The sequence below is a fragment of the Diorhabda carinulata genome, chromosome 5 (assembly GCF_026250575.1).
Source record: "Diorhabda carinulata isolate Delta chromosome 5, icDioCari1.1, whole genome shotgun sequence".
NCBI lineage: Eukaryota > Metazoa > Arthropoda > Insecta > Coleoptera > Chrysomelidae > Diorhabda > Diorhabda carinulata.
The window spans coordinates 13,756,159-13,773,721 of NC_079464.1; the positions used below are offsets into that span (position 1 = coordinate 13,756,159).

Genomic DNA, 17,563 nt, shown 5'->3' on the forward strand with positions numbered 1-17,563 from the left:
AAATAATTAATAAATGTACCTGAGCTAATAAAAGTTTTCTAGTTTTTTTGGTCTTTTATAACCATAAATTGTACGGAACAAAAGAAAAAGGTTTGGAAAAGTCAAAAGCTCTATGTATTAAAGATCATATAATAAAATCTAAAAGTACCTCTGTCATTTTAAGGCAGTGTCCTGTCAGAAGTTCGATCGCCAATTTAATGTTGTGTCTGGACATCTCGATAGTTCTTCAGACCTTTTAACTGATACTTTTATGGATGTTTTAAATTTTATTAGGTCAAGTGTGTTCTGATCCATTCAGTTTGTTATTGATGTGATATCTCTTGAGGCTAAAGTGGGGCTACGGTTTAAAATATATCGTCATGGCCTCTTTCAGGCAAGGCTGGAATTGTACAACATTTTGTATGACCTCATGGGTTATAATGTTAATTTTTTCCCTATTCCTAGCTTTCAAATCAGCAATATGGTCTGGTTTATTTAAATATACTTTAGATTTTAAATAACCCCTTAAGAAGTAATCGAAAGGAGTCAAAACGGGGGATCTAGCCGGTCATTCGATCGTTCCACGTCTTCCAATCCATCTATTAGGTAAACCTTGTTTAAATAATTTTTAACTGTACGTGTAAAATGCGGTTGAACTACGTCTTGTTGGTAGTAAATAAACCAATCTCGTTTGGGTGATTAACATCAGGTACTTGTAATGTAGGCACTAAGAAGTTAATAAAAAATCTAGATAAACATCACCATTAACTGTGCCCTTAAAAAAATAAGGGCCTATAATCTTATTGTCAATGATACCAGCCTCTCATATCCCGTGAGGATTTTATTTGAACCAATCCGTTTATATGAAAGCTTCATCAGAAAAACTATTTTGTTTATGAACTGCAAATCTGCGTTAATTCTGTTCATCATCAATTCACAGTATTCTTGCCTTCTATCAGAACCATCTTCATTTAACTCCTGAACCACCTGAACTTTGTAAGGGTGGTAATCGCAAAAAACTCAAAATTCAATTGCAACCATGTTCTGATAACTCTATTTTCAAAGTCGACTTCAATAAAATCGCCATTATTCTGATATTTCCCTATTATATTGAACTTAATATGAATTTTACTAAAGCATCCAGATATTTATGTTATTGAAGATGCACTTTCAGTGAACCCATTCTCTTTTCTAAGAATTCGATGAATACGAGTGTAAACAAATTTTTTTCCTCGGAAATTACAATGGCTATTGAAATCTATATTTATCAAATATGTATTGCTCCTCAATGATAAAGAACTCTATTTAAATAGTGAGCTAATAATTCAGGCTCGTTCCACATATATAAATATTTATTTAAAAGCTTTTGCTAGAGAGAACGCGGCGTCAATATTATAAGAATGTTGAGGATTTGATATTCATTTATAGAAAAGAGTGTTGATAAAATATATTATGTAAAAAATATATATAATAAATAAATTGTTCCTTTTCCGAAGATGCACTAAAACAAAGTTAATCCACGTCAAGTTTAAGTAAAAAAATTGTTTTTCTAAAAACGTATGGTTCTATCCAAAAATTGAAAAAATGGAAAGCATTCAATTGATTAAAACATTGTTATAACGGAAAAATTTCCAAGTTATTTGTTATAAATATCAAGTATTTCCTTCTCGGGCCTTGAAAACACGTAGACTACTACGGCAATTTTCTTGCCCAAAATGACAATTTGAATTAAACACATTATATATATTATTAGAAACTCTACTGCATAAAAATGCGTTTTTAAGAAGTCAGATAAATTAATTTTACAGCCTGTTGATGTTTTTGATGTATCTTTCGTTCGTATTTTCTTTAGTGACAAAGTCACTATGTTTTGTATCCATATTATGTGGTAAATTAGATAAATTTTTAGATTTATTAAAAAAAAGAATAGGCTTATATTACTTTCAGTTTTCTTCCTGACTGTATGTGTCATGTTTTTATTTCTTTTATTCAGGATCATTACACTTTCAAATTCTACTTAATGAACTTTTTCCAAATGATCAATTGAAAATTGTCCTTGCTGAAAAGGATGTATCGCAATACTTGAAATCGCACACTTCTTTAGCATATAAAACAGGTTCAATCTGTTCCATATGAATTTCTCTAATGTGTCCGTTAACACTGAACTGTTTTGAGAAGATTTTATTAGAATATATAGACGCTACAGACATTTTACGAGTTTTAGAATTGTCAATTTGTCAATTGACACTGTCACGTTATGTCATGGAGGGTGGGAAGTGCCAAGTCCTGGGCGCTCTACTAAGTGTAATTAGAAGACTCAAAAGCATCAAAAATTTCGTGGTAGTTAAAAGCACAGCACTATGTATGTTTATAAAGATTTGGAATCACTGCGACTCACAAGAACCATCACTTTAATTGCCAGAGATCTTCGTCTTCTATTTCAAGCGGTCCCAAGTATAGTGCCCTGGATTTCCTTGGTGTTTCACACTTCGAGAGAGTGTGGATAGAGGTTTCGACCGCATTGTCTGCTAGGTTTAGCATCTTCAGGAGTTTGTTGATGCGATAGTGCCCCGATAGATCTCCTGTCAGTATTCGTAGATTGCTATTACTTAGATTGATGCATTAAGCAGATCTACTCTGGTTATAGTTGCCCAAAAGAATCTTTGCCTGTTTCGGACCCTGTAGGTTGTCCCAATAATTGGTTTTCATCTTATCTACCTTCTTCCTCACTGCTTTTTCCATTGTTCTATAGCTGATACCACAGAAGTCTTCTAATACTATGAAGGGCTTGTCTGCCTCCGCTTTAGCGAGCTTATTAATTATATCTTTTCCATTCGCCCCGGTTTGTGCCGGAATCAATTGTGGGCTAATTTTTATTTTTCTAGCCTAACTCGTTTAATTTTTCCAAGCAACCCCAAACGAATTTGGATTTTATGATTGAACTGAACACTTTTTCAATTGCGGAGATTTCTGCTTGAAAAATTCTTCATGCGCTGTCCAGACTTTCAGAGTGTTTGGTTTTGGATTCTATACTCCTATACCAGTTCCGTTTGCTGTTTTTGATCCATCCGTATACAATTTAATGATATTTCTGTTCATTTCTTGTATGGTTACTTTTACAGTTTATTATTGAAGCGAAGTTTTTCTCAAAGCTAAACTATTTCGATGCAACGTCCTGAGGTATTTTGGTCATTCTATCTCTGAACATTTTAAGTGCTGTTTTCTCTGCCACGCTTTTCAGTAATATGTGGGAGATTTAGAATCATTTCTAGTGCTTCTGTCGGGCCGGAATTCATGGCCCCAGTTGCACATAAGCAAGCCAATATTTGTACCTTTGAGAGATTGGTCCTCCACACTAGTTCTAGTAGCCGAAACTACTGCCCCATACGTGATGATTGGTCTCACAATTACCATGTACATCCACCTTGGGATCTCTGGATTACAACCTCCATTTCTTTCAGCACACCATCAGAGCATTAGCATAGTAAATAGTGAGTAGTGTGACCAAGAAAGAATGAATTAAACAACGCCAAGATCAAACTAGATTCTAATGGAATATGTTTTTTTCATATTGGCGGTATCATAATCCATAACAACAAACCTACATATGTATAAGGTAATAAAATTGATACCATAAAGAAAAATGAACAAATGACAGCTGGTGGTTATAGAATATTTTCCGCAGTTTATAATATTAAATTGGTTATAAAATATACAATTACCATGCCGATCAAAGACGATCGTAAAGACGTTAATGCATGCAGAAATGCATTTGAAAAACATGTTATCACGTTCACAATGTACTTAAATATCAAAAAGTAACCTTAGAAGGTTATTTGTATAACGGTATATCTGAATATATTTACATGAAATTTATATAAAATAAAATTGTCGTCAGATATTTACAGAGAATATAAAATAAACGAGTGGCAATCGAATAATTCTTCCGATTCGTCTAGTTTGGAATAAATATGAAGTGATAAATTGTTAAGCGGCTTATCCACGGAATATTAGAAGAAAACAGATCAACAGATACTTAATCTGCGACGTTAAAGGAAGTAAGCCAGAAATTAGAAAAAAAATTAAAGTTGAATGACACTATTAGCAATACAATAATACCGAGTGTCAATAATTTTTTACGAAATAAAATTATAATTGTTCAACAAGTAACTCTATAAAAAACCGAAACATGTATATAAACTTTAAATTGAACATATTTATTGCCAATAAAATGAATATTTATTCTTCCTGAATGTCTTAAACCTTTCGAATGCAAAAATGGTTTTTATAAGGTATTTACCATCTTGAGTACACCTTTTGACTTTCTGTATATGTTACGAATAGCTCGAACATAAAGATTTCTGAGGTCAGATTTCGTCAATACATCAAAAAGCGTTTTCAACGGCACCGTGTCTTAGTACTTTTCGAAATCAACAAATATGAGGTGAGTGGCGAAATTTCTGGCTTTACCCTTCCGTAGTATTTGCTGCAAAACGAATGTATTATTAATATATGAAGGTTCCGCACGAAATCCGTTCTTCTATTTCAATCATATTTTGTCTAATTTTATTTTTCAATTTTGCCGTACAACCTTCCCATTGCGCTATATACATATTATATCTAATTGTATATTGATGTAATATACGCCATATTCTGGGATTTCGTCCCCATTAAACAGGCACTTATTGAATAGATTTGTTATAATTTCGTGTAGCATTTTCGGTCCATATTTCACCAGCTCAATAAGAATATTTCCGGGTTTTGCCGCCTTTCTATGGTCCCACAAAATATATTTATTTTTCACCGTAATCACTTTTCCCAGCGATGTTCAATAAGTTCGATACCCTTTTTATAATAAAAATCATCAAGCTCCTAAAATGGACATTAACTGCCGACATCTCATCTTTCACCGACGAGACACATTTAGGAACAGAAAATAATCTGAGGAAGCTAAATCTGGCGAATAGGATGCATGAAGTAGCAATTCAAACTTGAAATCATCCCACGCGCATCCCAAAAAACCGACGCCATGACCTTGCTTACAGATGAACCGATCTTATTTAGAGCCGGTTCTCCCTTTACAGTACATTGTTTTGTTATTCTTTTGTTTCGGGTGTGAAGTGATGGACCCACGTTTCATTCATGGTTATGAAACGAGGCAAAAATTTCACTTTATTTCTGTGAAAAATTGCCACAGCGTCGTTACGCTGTTATTGTTCCATTGTGAGCAAACGCGGCACTCATATTGCGCACAGCTTTATCATGTCCAGTTAATATGCGATGTATTACGCTTTTTGAAATGCCTACTATGTCTGATAACCCGCGCACTATCGATAGATGATCTTCCATTACCGTTTTGTGGATTTTCTTCAACACTTCTGAAACCGTTACCTCATATGGTCGACCACTGTCATGCTGGTCTTGTTTAAAGTCTGCTACCCAATATTTTACTGTTGTCAACAAGAACTTATTGAATGATACTCGTATCAACTTACATTGATAAATAGCCTTCGACGTGACTATTTGAATAACAATTTTAATACCGTGCTGGTCATCTGCGTTGATGAATTATTCATAATATAAACAGTCATTGAACGTATAAAATCTATAATTAGCAATAGTCTATAATAAAATAACTAAAATTTATTTGTAAATAATACCGTACATTCAAATATATTTTTTGCAGGTAGTTTAACACCTCAGCCAAAAACATTTTGTTTACGTAACCATTTTGAGAAGAAAAACTGTATGTATACCTTGTTTTTATGACGATTGCTATAAAAAATATTTACATATCTATATTTAGAATCTAATTGGTCCGATTAAAAATTGTTTCTATATGCAATCAATAAAATTCTAAATTTAACTCAAATTTTGTTAATACCCATTTCAACAATTTTCAATAAACTGTATTTGGGACAAAGTTATGTTAAATCAGAGGATGAATGATATACCACAGGGTATGATAAAATAAAACGGGACATTGTTCGGAAAAACTTAAGTAAGAGAAAATCAGTATACGTCTTACTGGGCCTAACATACTTTTTTCTGGTGTGCGTAACTCAAAGGCAATTTCACACAAAAGGGAAAGATCAGAGACCATGATCGTACATGAAGCTAAAGAAGTCAACAGTATATGAGAAAATAAAAGATTGAAGAGCTTCCAAAAAACTCGAAGGAACAAAATATAACACAGGCAAAGATGAAGGCAAGAAAAGAACCAGGGGAAGAAAGAAACCTATCCAGAGGAGAGAAAAGAGGAGTTTTTCAGAGTAAATGAGATTAGGGTGTTAGTGTTATATCTCAGAGTCCAATACTGATTCAAATTCCACCTACCAGGAGCAATAAGTTATTGTATGAAATTTTTTATTCTATATTTTGTAAACTTCCCAGCCTTTTCATTTCCATTCAGATCAATCACCGACATTGCGTTGCATTAACGTTAACAGAGCTGAAAAATACGATTTAGGAACCACGGATAGTTTCTGTCTGGTGCTGTAAGGTACGTATATAATAGTGTCTGCGTGGGCAGTAATCAGTCGGCGTCCAACCATCACAATTCTGCGGTACCCGTTGTATCGATAATCACGCTTAAAATTTGCAGCGACATACAGTTTTGGTAAACTAACCAAAATCTTTCGTGTATAAATCTCCGATTTAAGATAATCCTAATGCCTAAAAGTAGACGTAAAAATTTTAGGCAAACCCTTCTCAAAAGCTCCTGTTTATTCGTTCATCCCAATCTGCTTTCTCTTGTAATTACATCGAAGAAATGAAAAAGTGGAACAAAAAATATAAAAAAATCAAAATAGGAAACGACAATAATATGCTTACCATCGAGAACACTGTTAACACTAACACAATCACTATATATATTAATTTCTTATTTTTTGGACATTCCAATAGGAATAGTAACCGCTCAATTAAGAGCTCTTTGACATGTTTCTTGAGGTGAATCAATCCACGTTATATCTATTTTTCTTTTTATAATCTAAAATTACTTGCAAGTTTTAGCTTTTTCCGCTATTTTTCCCTATATTTTCCTGTCCTGGATATTACTCCACCATCCTCACACTGCCATTTTGTTCAGATCATTTGTTACTTGGTTTTTTAATCTTCCTCTGGGCCAGTTCTGTTATTCTTTTAACTTCACTAATATTTTTATTCATTTTTATGTGTCCTAACCATTTTATATATCTGGTGATAGTTTCTTCATTTAAGATATCTCTAATTTCAACGTTCATAAGGATTCTATATTGTCCGTCATCTAATTTTTTTGGTCTACATATTCTTCGTATAATTTTTTTAGAAGGTGTTAAATTTGGCTATCTCAGCTTTTCTTAAATTCATCATTTCTCCTTCATAAGTTACTGTTGGCATTGTTGTTGTTCTGTATATTTTCATTTCAGTATGTCTACTGATTTTTTTGGCTGGAATTTGTGGTATGCTCGGTGTCCTGTGGATCCTTTGAGTAAGTTCTTCTCCTTGTTCATTTTGGTTGTTAACTGTTACTTTCAGTATTTAAAATTGTTAATCCCATCAAATATATATTTCCCTTTCGCTATATTTTTGTGATTAGCACCATTTTGTTTTCTCTTGAGGGTTCAGGGCCACTGGGACGAGCTAGTCGTTGAAGCAATGCCAAAAAAATAAATATGCCATAAGCAAATATCATCAAATTTTACAACCAGCATTAGAAGTGTCAGTGTAAAGTTTGACGTCAAAAAAGTAAACCAAATCTATCCAGTACTCTATTTAAAAGGGTTAAGAGGTAAGCAGAATTACGAAGATATGCTTAATACCCTTGGTGATCAATGTCCTTCGTATGCGATCGTGAAAAATTGGACTGCAAGCTTCAAAAGAGGTAAATTTTCCATTGAAGATTATGACCGATCGGGAAGGCAAGTTTCTGTGTGAGTCCCCGAAAATATCGATGCAGTTTATGACATGATTTTATGTGACCGTCGATTTGGGCTAAAAGCACTGAATATTTCATACGAACGCGTTCATCATATAGTTCACGTCAATTTGGACATGAGAAAAATTGTTGCAAAATGGATCCCCAAATGAATGAATGTATTTTGACCAAAAGCGTGCAAAGGTATATGCATCGCATTCAATCTGTGCTCGATTTGACAACGATGTAGACTTCTTAAACCGAATTGTTACTATGGATGAGACTTGGGTACATTTCTACGATCCAGAAACAAAGCAACAATCGATGGAATGGCGACATTCTGGTTTTCCAAGATCTAAGATGTTTCGTGTCCAAAAATCTGCTAGAAAACTTCTTGCTTCGGTTTTTTGGGATTGCCATGGAGTAATCATAATTGATTTTTTGGATAAGGGTAGAACAATAACTGTAGATTACTATTCGACATTACTGACCATTCTACGGGAAAAAAATAAAGAGAATAGACGCGGAAAGCTATCCAAAGGTGTTTTGTTTTTGCAGGACAAAAACCCTGCACACAAATCTCATGGTGCCATTCAAAAAATTCGTGATTTGGGGTTTAAATTACTAGAACACCCCCCTTATTTACCAAATTTGTCTCCGTACGACTATCATCTCTTTCCGCAACTGAAAAAAAGTTTAAAAGGTTGTAAATTTTCTTCCAACGAGGAGGTAATAAAAGCAGTGGAGGTCTGGTTTGCAAAACAAGAAGAAACATTTTTTTTGAAAGGTCTAGACACGTTGCAGGTTCGCTGTAATAAATTTATCCAATTAAGAGGAGAATATGTTGAGTAATAAAATATTTTGGCATTGGAATTTTGTTTGGTTCTATAGTACACTAGGAATTTGTCGTACGTCGAAAGTAAACACTTTTTTGTGTTTGCAAAGGGGTTATTTTTGTGCAATGTTCTCCAAATTCGACGAAAAGTGATTGTGTGTTGATATTATTATTTCCAATAAGTATAAAAAGTCACCAAGTAAATATAAATGCTATAAATGCACATCAGATAATGAGAAAATTCACTATTCAACTATATGAGAAATTTCATCAAAGTTTAAGTTTATCATAGTCACTTGATGAGTTTTACGATTACATGATTGTTTTGTATTATAGTTATTATTAACACGTTCACATTAACATTTATTTGTAAGAAAATTTTTTACATAGCTTTAACAACAGAACTTATTATATATCTCATTTCTTCCATTCGCTCAGTAGTCGGTTGGTCGGACAGCGTTGCCAGTTTTCATGAGTTTTGAATTAATTCTGGCGTGAACATACTCCCCGCGTTGAAAGCATAAGGATGGCTTTCAAAGGTCAACTGGAAGGGGGCAGATTTTTTGAAAGCTTCTTTTGATGATTTCTCCAGAGGGAGTTCTTATAGAAGCGACCCTAGCGATACCGTCAGGGCCTCTATGGAGCTTGCTGATTCTACCTAATAACCACTGAGTGGGCATAGTGTTCTCGCCTTTCACTAAAACGAGAGAATCTTCTACTAGATGGCCTTGGTTGGACTTCCATTTGGTGCGTCTTTGGAGCTCCGCAATGTACTCAGATTTCCATCTGTTCCAGAAGTGCTGTGCTAATTGTTGTACGAGCTGAAATCTGGAAAGTCGATTCATTTTTATGTCGGTGACATCTTGATCAGGTGCTGCAATTATTGGTCTTCCAATCAAGAAGTGAGCTGGGGTAAGAGGTCCAAAATCGTTGGGATCAGAGCTCAGTGGGCATAAAGGACGCGAATTCAAAATCGCCTCGATTTGTGCGAGAACTGTGGCAAATTCTTCAAATGATAAATGAACTTGGGTCAAAACGCGCCTTAAATGGTGCTTTACGCTTTTGACAGCTGCTTCCCACAAACCTCCGAAATGAGGAGAGTAGGGTGGTATAAACCTCCACTCTATATTCTGAGAGCTACATTTCTCGATTATAGTGTTGCTGCCATGTTTTAGAAAATCCTTTAGCTCTCGCTGTGCCCCGACGAAGCTTGTTCCATTGTCGGACAATATTTTTGATGGTTTGCCTCGTCTAGAGACAAAACGATATAGCGCTTGAATAAATGATTCTGAAGAAAGGCTAGAAATCAATTCCAAATGGACTGCTTTAGTTGATAAACAAATAAATACGCCAATATAACATTTACTTAAACGACAACCTCTACCTTTCTTATCGTTAATCATAAATGGCCCCGCGTAATCAACTCCCACTATTGAAAATGCACTAGAAGGATTAGTTCTATCGCGCGGTAAGTTGGCCATAATTGGCTGTATGGTTTTAGCATTGAATTTGAAGCATTTCACACAATTCTTAACAGTCTTTCGTGCAAGATTTCTACCGGATATAACCCAGTAATTTTCTCTTATAGTGCTTAAGAGCAGCTGAGGGCTGCCATGCAATAGGCGTTCATGTTCTTGTAAAAATAGTAGCTTTGAAAAATGATGCTTTGAATTGATCAAAATTGGATGCCTTTTGTCAAAGGAGTAATTTGAATGTTTTAGTCGCCCTCCTACGCGTAGCAAACCATCGGGTTCTAGAAAGGGACTAAGACTTAATAGATTACTATGGGAGCTCAAAGGCTTGTTATTTTTCAATGTTTCAATTTCGGTAGAATACGATTGAGATTGACAAATTCGAATGAGACATTTTAGAGAATCACTTAACTCCTGTACTGTAAGAGAACCGCCTCTTCTGCGATTTCTCTGAAGACAATTATCCTTAAATCGTAAAATGTATGCCATTGTTCGTTGCATTCTTGAGAAATTTGAGAAACGTTCAAAGGGAAAACTCAGAGTAGGGGGCGCAACATTGGTCAGAAGACTGGATTTAAGTTCAGGTAAATCATGAACCACCTCCAGCTTGTCATTGGGCCAAAAACTTGGGTCCTTAGCTAGCCAAGTAGGGCCGCGCCACCACAAATCAGAGTTTAAAATTTGACTAGGATATATTCCCCTTGAAGCAATATCTGCTGGATTATCGTGGGTGGGGATGTGCCTCCAATCGGCGTGTTTAGTGAGAGACTGAATTTCTGCCACTCTATGGGCCGTGAATGTTTTTAGCAGATTCGGGCTTGTGCGTACCCAAGCTAGAGTTATAGTTGAGTCCGACCAAAGTGTGAAAGATTTGAATTGAATTTTCAAAGCAGTTTTAGCTTTATCTGTTAGGCGGGCTAGAAGCAATGCTGCGCATAATTCCAACCGCGGGATTGGTATTGTTTTTATAGGTGCCACCTTTGCTTTGGCGCATAACAGGGATACATGAACCTTTTGATCGGAATCAATACTTCTCAAATAAACACAGGCTCCGTAAGCCTTTTCCGAAGCGTCAGCGAAACCATGCAGTTGTAATTCAACAGCATTCTTGCAAATAGCTTGTCTGTTTAACTCAAGATCGTTCAAAATAAGAAGCTCCTTCTCCAACCTTACCCAATTTTCAGATATAGCTTTTGGAATAGCGTCATCCCAAGCTAATTTATTTTCCCATAATTTTTGCATTATCATTTTTGCGATAATAGTACATGGGCTTAGTAAACCAAGGATGTCGAATATTTTTGATATAGTAGATAAAATTGTGCGTTTTGTGACCTTTGTACCTATAGGATTGGTATGAATTTTATATTGAAGCTTATCGTTATTGCAAACCCATATCAAGCCTAATGTTTTTGTTTTGCCATCATGCGCAAATTCTAGTATATCGGATTTTAAATCATTTGAACTTATATTTTTGAGCGCGTTGGTGTCGTTAGAGCACCATTTTCGGAGTGCGAAACATCCCGATTTAAGAGTGTCACTTATCGCTTTACATATGTATTGCGCATGCTCAAGTGTAGGTGCACCTGTTAACAGGTCATCTACATAAAAGTCGTGCTTAATGATTTCGGCTATTTCCGAGTTCATTTCTTGAATATCCTCAGCGAGTTTAGCTAAACAGCGTATTGCAAGATAACTGGCAGAGGCTTGCCCGTATGTAACGGTATTTAGCTGGTAGACTTCCAGGTTATCACTCGGATTTTCGCGCCATACAATTTTTTGCAAATGCCTTTGCTCGGGCGTTATTGAAATTTGCCGGTACATTTTAACTATGTCTGCCGAAACTACATAGTTATATTTCCTAAACCTTAAGACTATTGATAGTAAATCGTCTTGTGAAACGGGTCCAATGACTTGAATATTGTTGAAGGATAGACCGTTGCTAGAGGGCGCTGATGCATCGAAAACTACCCGTAGTTTTGTGGTCAAACTCTCTTCTCTCAAAACTCCGTGATGCGGCATGAAATATTCGAAGCTTGAATCATTGCCGTTACAAATTGTCATATGGCCTAGCTCTTTATACTCGTTCATAAATTGTATATATCTGCTGTGCAGCATTGGATCTCTCCTGAATTTTCGTTCTAATGCATAGAAACGTTTTTCGGCTTGAGCTTTCGACTCACCTAAACTAGAAGGTTGTTGCTTCAAAGGTATAGTGACTGTAAAACGTCCGTTCGCGTCTCTGGTAGTAGTTTTGATGAAATTGTCCTCGCAAAATTGTTCATCTGGAGAAAGTTGTCGCGTGCTAGATATTTCCTCGATTTCCCAAAATTTGGCTATTGAATTTAATAATTCCTGGTTTATACTTAAATTACAAGAAGCCTTTTCAACGTTGTTAGTACTTATTTGCCCAGATACAACCCAACCTAGCACTGTATCAATTAATAGCGGCATATTTTTTCCTAACGAAATTTTGTTATTGCTTAAAATTGTCCAAAATAGGTCCGCGCCAATGAGCATGTCTACTGGTCCGGGAATATTGAATTGTGGATCAGCTAGCTTTAGATCACCTGGAATCGCCCAAGATTGCGTGTTGATTCGACAACACGGCATCACACTTGTAATCTCTTTTAGAATATAACAATTGCCATGCGCTTTAAAATTGGTATGTATAGATTTAAATGAAACCTTACACCTTTTACTGACCTTTGAAATATTGTTTGAAATTCCGAAAATTGAAAGATCTGTTTTATGTGTCGCAATATTCAAACGCTTTTGCAAATCCTCCGTTATAAAGGAAGTTTGAGAACCACAATCTAATAACGCTCTTGCTTTGTGAAAATTATTGAAATTGTCTGAAATGAGTAAACAGGCGGTAGATAATAGCACCTGCCCCGCCGCTGGTACCACTACGCCACTGCTTAGTGCTGCGGAACTTGAGCTCGCGTTGTCCGCTATCTCGAGTTTTTCATGCAAAATTGTATTGTGCCAAGCTTTACACACCTTGCAAGGCCCTAATTTACACTGTTTGACAGAGTGACCCGAACGCAAACAGTTATGGCAAAGATTTGATTTTTTGACAAAATCTTTTTTTTGTGTTATTGTTAATCCGAGAAACTCTGCACAACGATATATTGAATGCTCTTTCTTGCAATAGGAGCATGTATATGTACTTGAGGTCAATGACCTTACTCTACTTTGTTTATTGAATTTATTTTCCTCATTACTAAATTTTGAATCTGATTTATTTAAACTGAGACTGTTCTTTGATTCTAACATATTAAGAAAATTGGAACGTTTTTGTAAAAATTGTAGGAATTTATCTAACTTTGGCAATTCTTCCTGATCTCTATTTTCCCTTTCCCATTCAAGGTTTGAGCTAGTATCTAATTTATTAGTAATCCAAAAAATTAGTAGAGGATCCCAATTAGTTATATTTTGCCCCAATTGTTCAATAGATCCCAAATGTTTGTGAATATCGTCAGCTAAATTTTGTAGTTTTTCAGCTGTCGGTTTTTGTATATTTTCTAATGAAAAAATAGCTCTAATATGTTCATATATTAATTTTTTAGTATTGTCAAATCTTTTTGAAATTGTGGCCCATGCCACTTCATAATTGTCGGCCGTATATTTGATTTTGGAAATGGACGCCGCTGCTGTTCCTCCTAGTGCACTTCGCAAGTAATAAAATTTTTGAATATTATCTAATTTTTTACTATCATGAATAAGGCATTTATATGTGTCCCTGAATTCTAACCAATCTTCAAAGTTTCCACTGAATTTAGGAAGTGATATATCCGGAAGCTTTATACCCTCGTTTTTACAACAAGCTTTGTCTGAAATCACGCTAAGATTTGTATCATTATCGTGATTATTGTAGCTTTGTAAAATGTTTTTAGCAACAGCGATTGCATCATAATATGAATTTTCAAATCTCTCTCGTTCGATTAATTGCTCATCTAAATTTATATCATCCTGTAACTCTATTTCTAATTGATATGATTTGAATTCGTCAAGATAATTTTCGGCATCACGTAACCTATCTTTTAATTTTGTAACTTCTGTTTGGCTTAAATTAGATATAGTTGCAAATTCATTTACCGCTTTTGTGAAAATAGTTAACTGAGCTTTAATTACACCTCTTTTCTTTATTAGTTTGCCAAGTTCTGCCATTTTATATTGTCAAATTGTTCAAGCACAAACAGAGAAGCTTTGAAATCGCAAATGGAAAGAAAAATTCGGAAATAAATAATTTGGAACAAACTCACTCTGATTTCGGTCGAACTGCCTGATTCTTGCAATTGAACTAGTCGGCCAGTTGAGTTGATGTCTGGTCGCCGTGATATTGTATCGACTACTTGTTTGGTCGATCACTTTGCACTCGTTGATAGTTGCTTGCAGCACGTGGTAAATTGTTTTTGGGTTATAGTTGTTAATAATATATTGTTTATTGCGAATTTTCACTGGTTTTGTTTATAATCCGCTCGTAAGGACCATGTTTTGTATTATAGTTATTATTAACACGTTCACATTAACATTTATTTGTAAGAAAATTTTTTACATAGCTTTAACAACAGAACTTATTATATATCTCATTTCTTCCATTCGCTCAGTAGTCGGTTGGTCGGACAGCGTTGCCAGTTTTCATGAGTTTTGAATTAATTCTGGCGTGAACAATGATCAACTTCAACTCTTCACACATCAACACAACCTCAAGATTCGGAAGATTCGGAAGATTTGAATAGAAGAATAACAGCTGTATAAGCAGAGCTAGAGGTACAAGTTTATTGAAATTCCAGAGAGAAGTTTCTCTTCTCTTTAGAAAATCAATACTTTATGTTTTATTAATTTTTTATATCTTATCACAAAACACCTGATATATAGGATATATTCAAGGTTTTACTTCATTATTCCCAAAGTTATGGAAAGAAAGCTCAAAAATAAGGTATAACCCAATTCTATTTAATTTTTAATATTTTGATGATTTATTTCATGTATTTATTCAATAACGTCTAGCTTTTCCATTATTTTCACCTATTCTTAAGTCTAGTTATAAACTTTCTATGAAATAAATTATTTTTAACACGGTTACATGTTACATTTCTAAGAACGAAATAAATCTTCCAATAGTAGTTAGATACATTACGAACAGTTATCAACGATTGTCTATAATAAATGTTCCGTATCCTTGTGAATCTTTTTATAGAACTTAATGATCACATTCATGAATTATTGAATATATAGTGGGCACCTACGTAGCCATACCTTACACATACTTCACAAAAATTAATTTCTACTAAATAACATTTATTTCGGGTACCGAATATTCGATCAACTTTCAACGGAATTCGTATAGGAGCTCTACAAGTAATAATACATTGAGATCAAACAACACAGGGTTATTTCTATTATGAATTAATTTAATGCACTATTGGGCTACAAGAAAAAGGTACTCAACACTTTATTCTTTTTGTTGATCTTTAAAACTCTTTAAAAATGTTATCTTATAATTTTTCCGCCAAATGCTTTGTAAACATGTATCCAATTTGGAATTTATAGCCTTGATTCATGATAACGGTCTGTATAATTGTTGATATCCTCTTCACGATATCTGGATTATTTATTCTTTCTAAACGTTCTGGATCTCATCTGGATCAAAAACAGCAAACAGAACTGGAATAGGAGTGTACGGAACCAGAACCAAACACTTTGAAAGCCTGGGCAGCGCTCCAAGCATTTTTCAAGCAAGGACATGCCTCAGGACGTCGCATCGAAAAAGTTTAGCCTTGAGAACAACTTCACTTCAATAATAAACTGTAAAAGCAAGTGGGATCAAAGCACCATACAAGAAATGAACAGAAATGTTATACGGATGGATCAAACACAACAGACGGAATTAGAATCAAACACTTTGAAAGTCTACGCAATCAAAAAATGTTTTCAGTTCAATCTAGAGAAAAATTATCGCAAAAGAAGGAGATCATCATCCTGTCCGATAATCAAGCAGCCATTAAAGCTCTAAGCTCCAATATCATAAAATCCAAATTCGTTTAGGATTGCCTGGAAATGAAATAACTGATAAGCTTGTTGAAGCTGGAGCAGATAAGCCCATCACAGTACCCGAATCCATTTGTGGTATCAGCTACATACAATAGAAACAATAGAAAAAGCACTGAAAAAGAAGGTAGATAGGAGAAAAATCCAGTTTTTAGACAACCTACATAGGCTAAGACAGGCAAAGATTCTTTTGGGAGCTTATAACGTGTTCTATCGCCTCAACCTGAAGACTCTAGACCTAGCACGCAATGCGGCGTGCATTCTCTGTGTGAAACACTCTGAAACACTAAGAAACTCTAGGGCGCTACACCTGGGTGCAAATGAAATAAAAGGCCAACATCTCTGACAATTAAAACCATCCCACAATCTAGATTTTTGGAACGGAGTGGGATTGATGGATCAGCTGTAAATACTGGGTTCTCCAGTATCACTGAAAGAAAGGGGGACAAAGGGGAATTCTTTGGGTCGCAATGTATACGAGACCCCAAATCCATACATACATCCCATCTCGCTCTATACAAAAACAACGTTTTAAATTTGGTTCTAGTCTTTGAAGACATTTAGTCACTAGACGAATATTTAAATTTTTTTTACCGAGCTCCCGTCAGATTTAGCTGGTTTTAAATGAAATTCTGTTGGGGGTAGGGAAAACTTTTTCATATATAAAGTTAGAAATACACGATTTTTGCTTAGTTTAATTCGTCCTCACGAAGAAGCCTTTTTTCAAATATAGATTAAGTGCAGCTTTTTGCTACCAAAATTTTTGAACTATAGTCTATTTTTATGTACGAGAGAATAATAGAATCTACTTACCAATCCAAAACAAAAATTTTGACAAAATGAAACTGTTTCAAATAATTTATTTATCGGTTCAAATCCATCAATTAAAAGTATTGATACGTCTATGGATTACGAACACTTCATCTTTGAATTTGAGAATTCTTGCATCTCAGATGATAATTTATTCTGATTAACCTCGAAAAAACTAGAAAATATAAACAAGTACTTACCGATAGAAAAGCACGGGACGAACGCTATAGGTCCGGAGAGATGTGTAATACATAACAGAACATCCCCTACCAGTAAACAAGCCACATGGTTCGTCTGACATCGCCAATGCAGTACATGGTGACTGGCCGGAAGCAGCGAACCAGCAGCTAGAGTAGCTGCTAGGAAAATAGCACTAATCGCTAAACCGATGGGATATAACGTGAAGCGAATATCTGTTTCATTTTGAGAAGGGATGAGTTTTTTATGTACTTGTGGTATGTACTCAGGGCAAGTGATTATACTCGCCGAACGTTCTGAAACAAAACAAAACAAAAA

At 35.0% G+C, this 17,563-nt stretch overlaps 1 protein-coding gene across 1 annotated transcript in view; it reads right to left on the reverse strand.

Moving 5' to 3' along the window:
• Positions 1-17,563, reverse strand: part of LOC130894424 (probable G-protein coupled receptor Mth-like 1) — a 147,137-nt gene that overhangs the window by 115,196 nt on the left and 14,378 nt on the right. Inside the window, exon 2 of the mRNA XM_057801264.1 lies at positions 17,248-17,541. Within this exon, the coding sequence (XP_057657247.1) occupies positions 17,248-17,541 (294 nt within the window). The remainder of the gene's footprint in view (positions 1-17,247; positions 17,542-17,563) is intronic.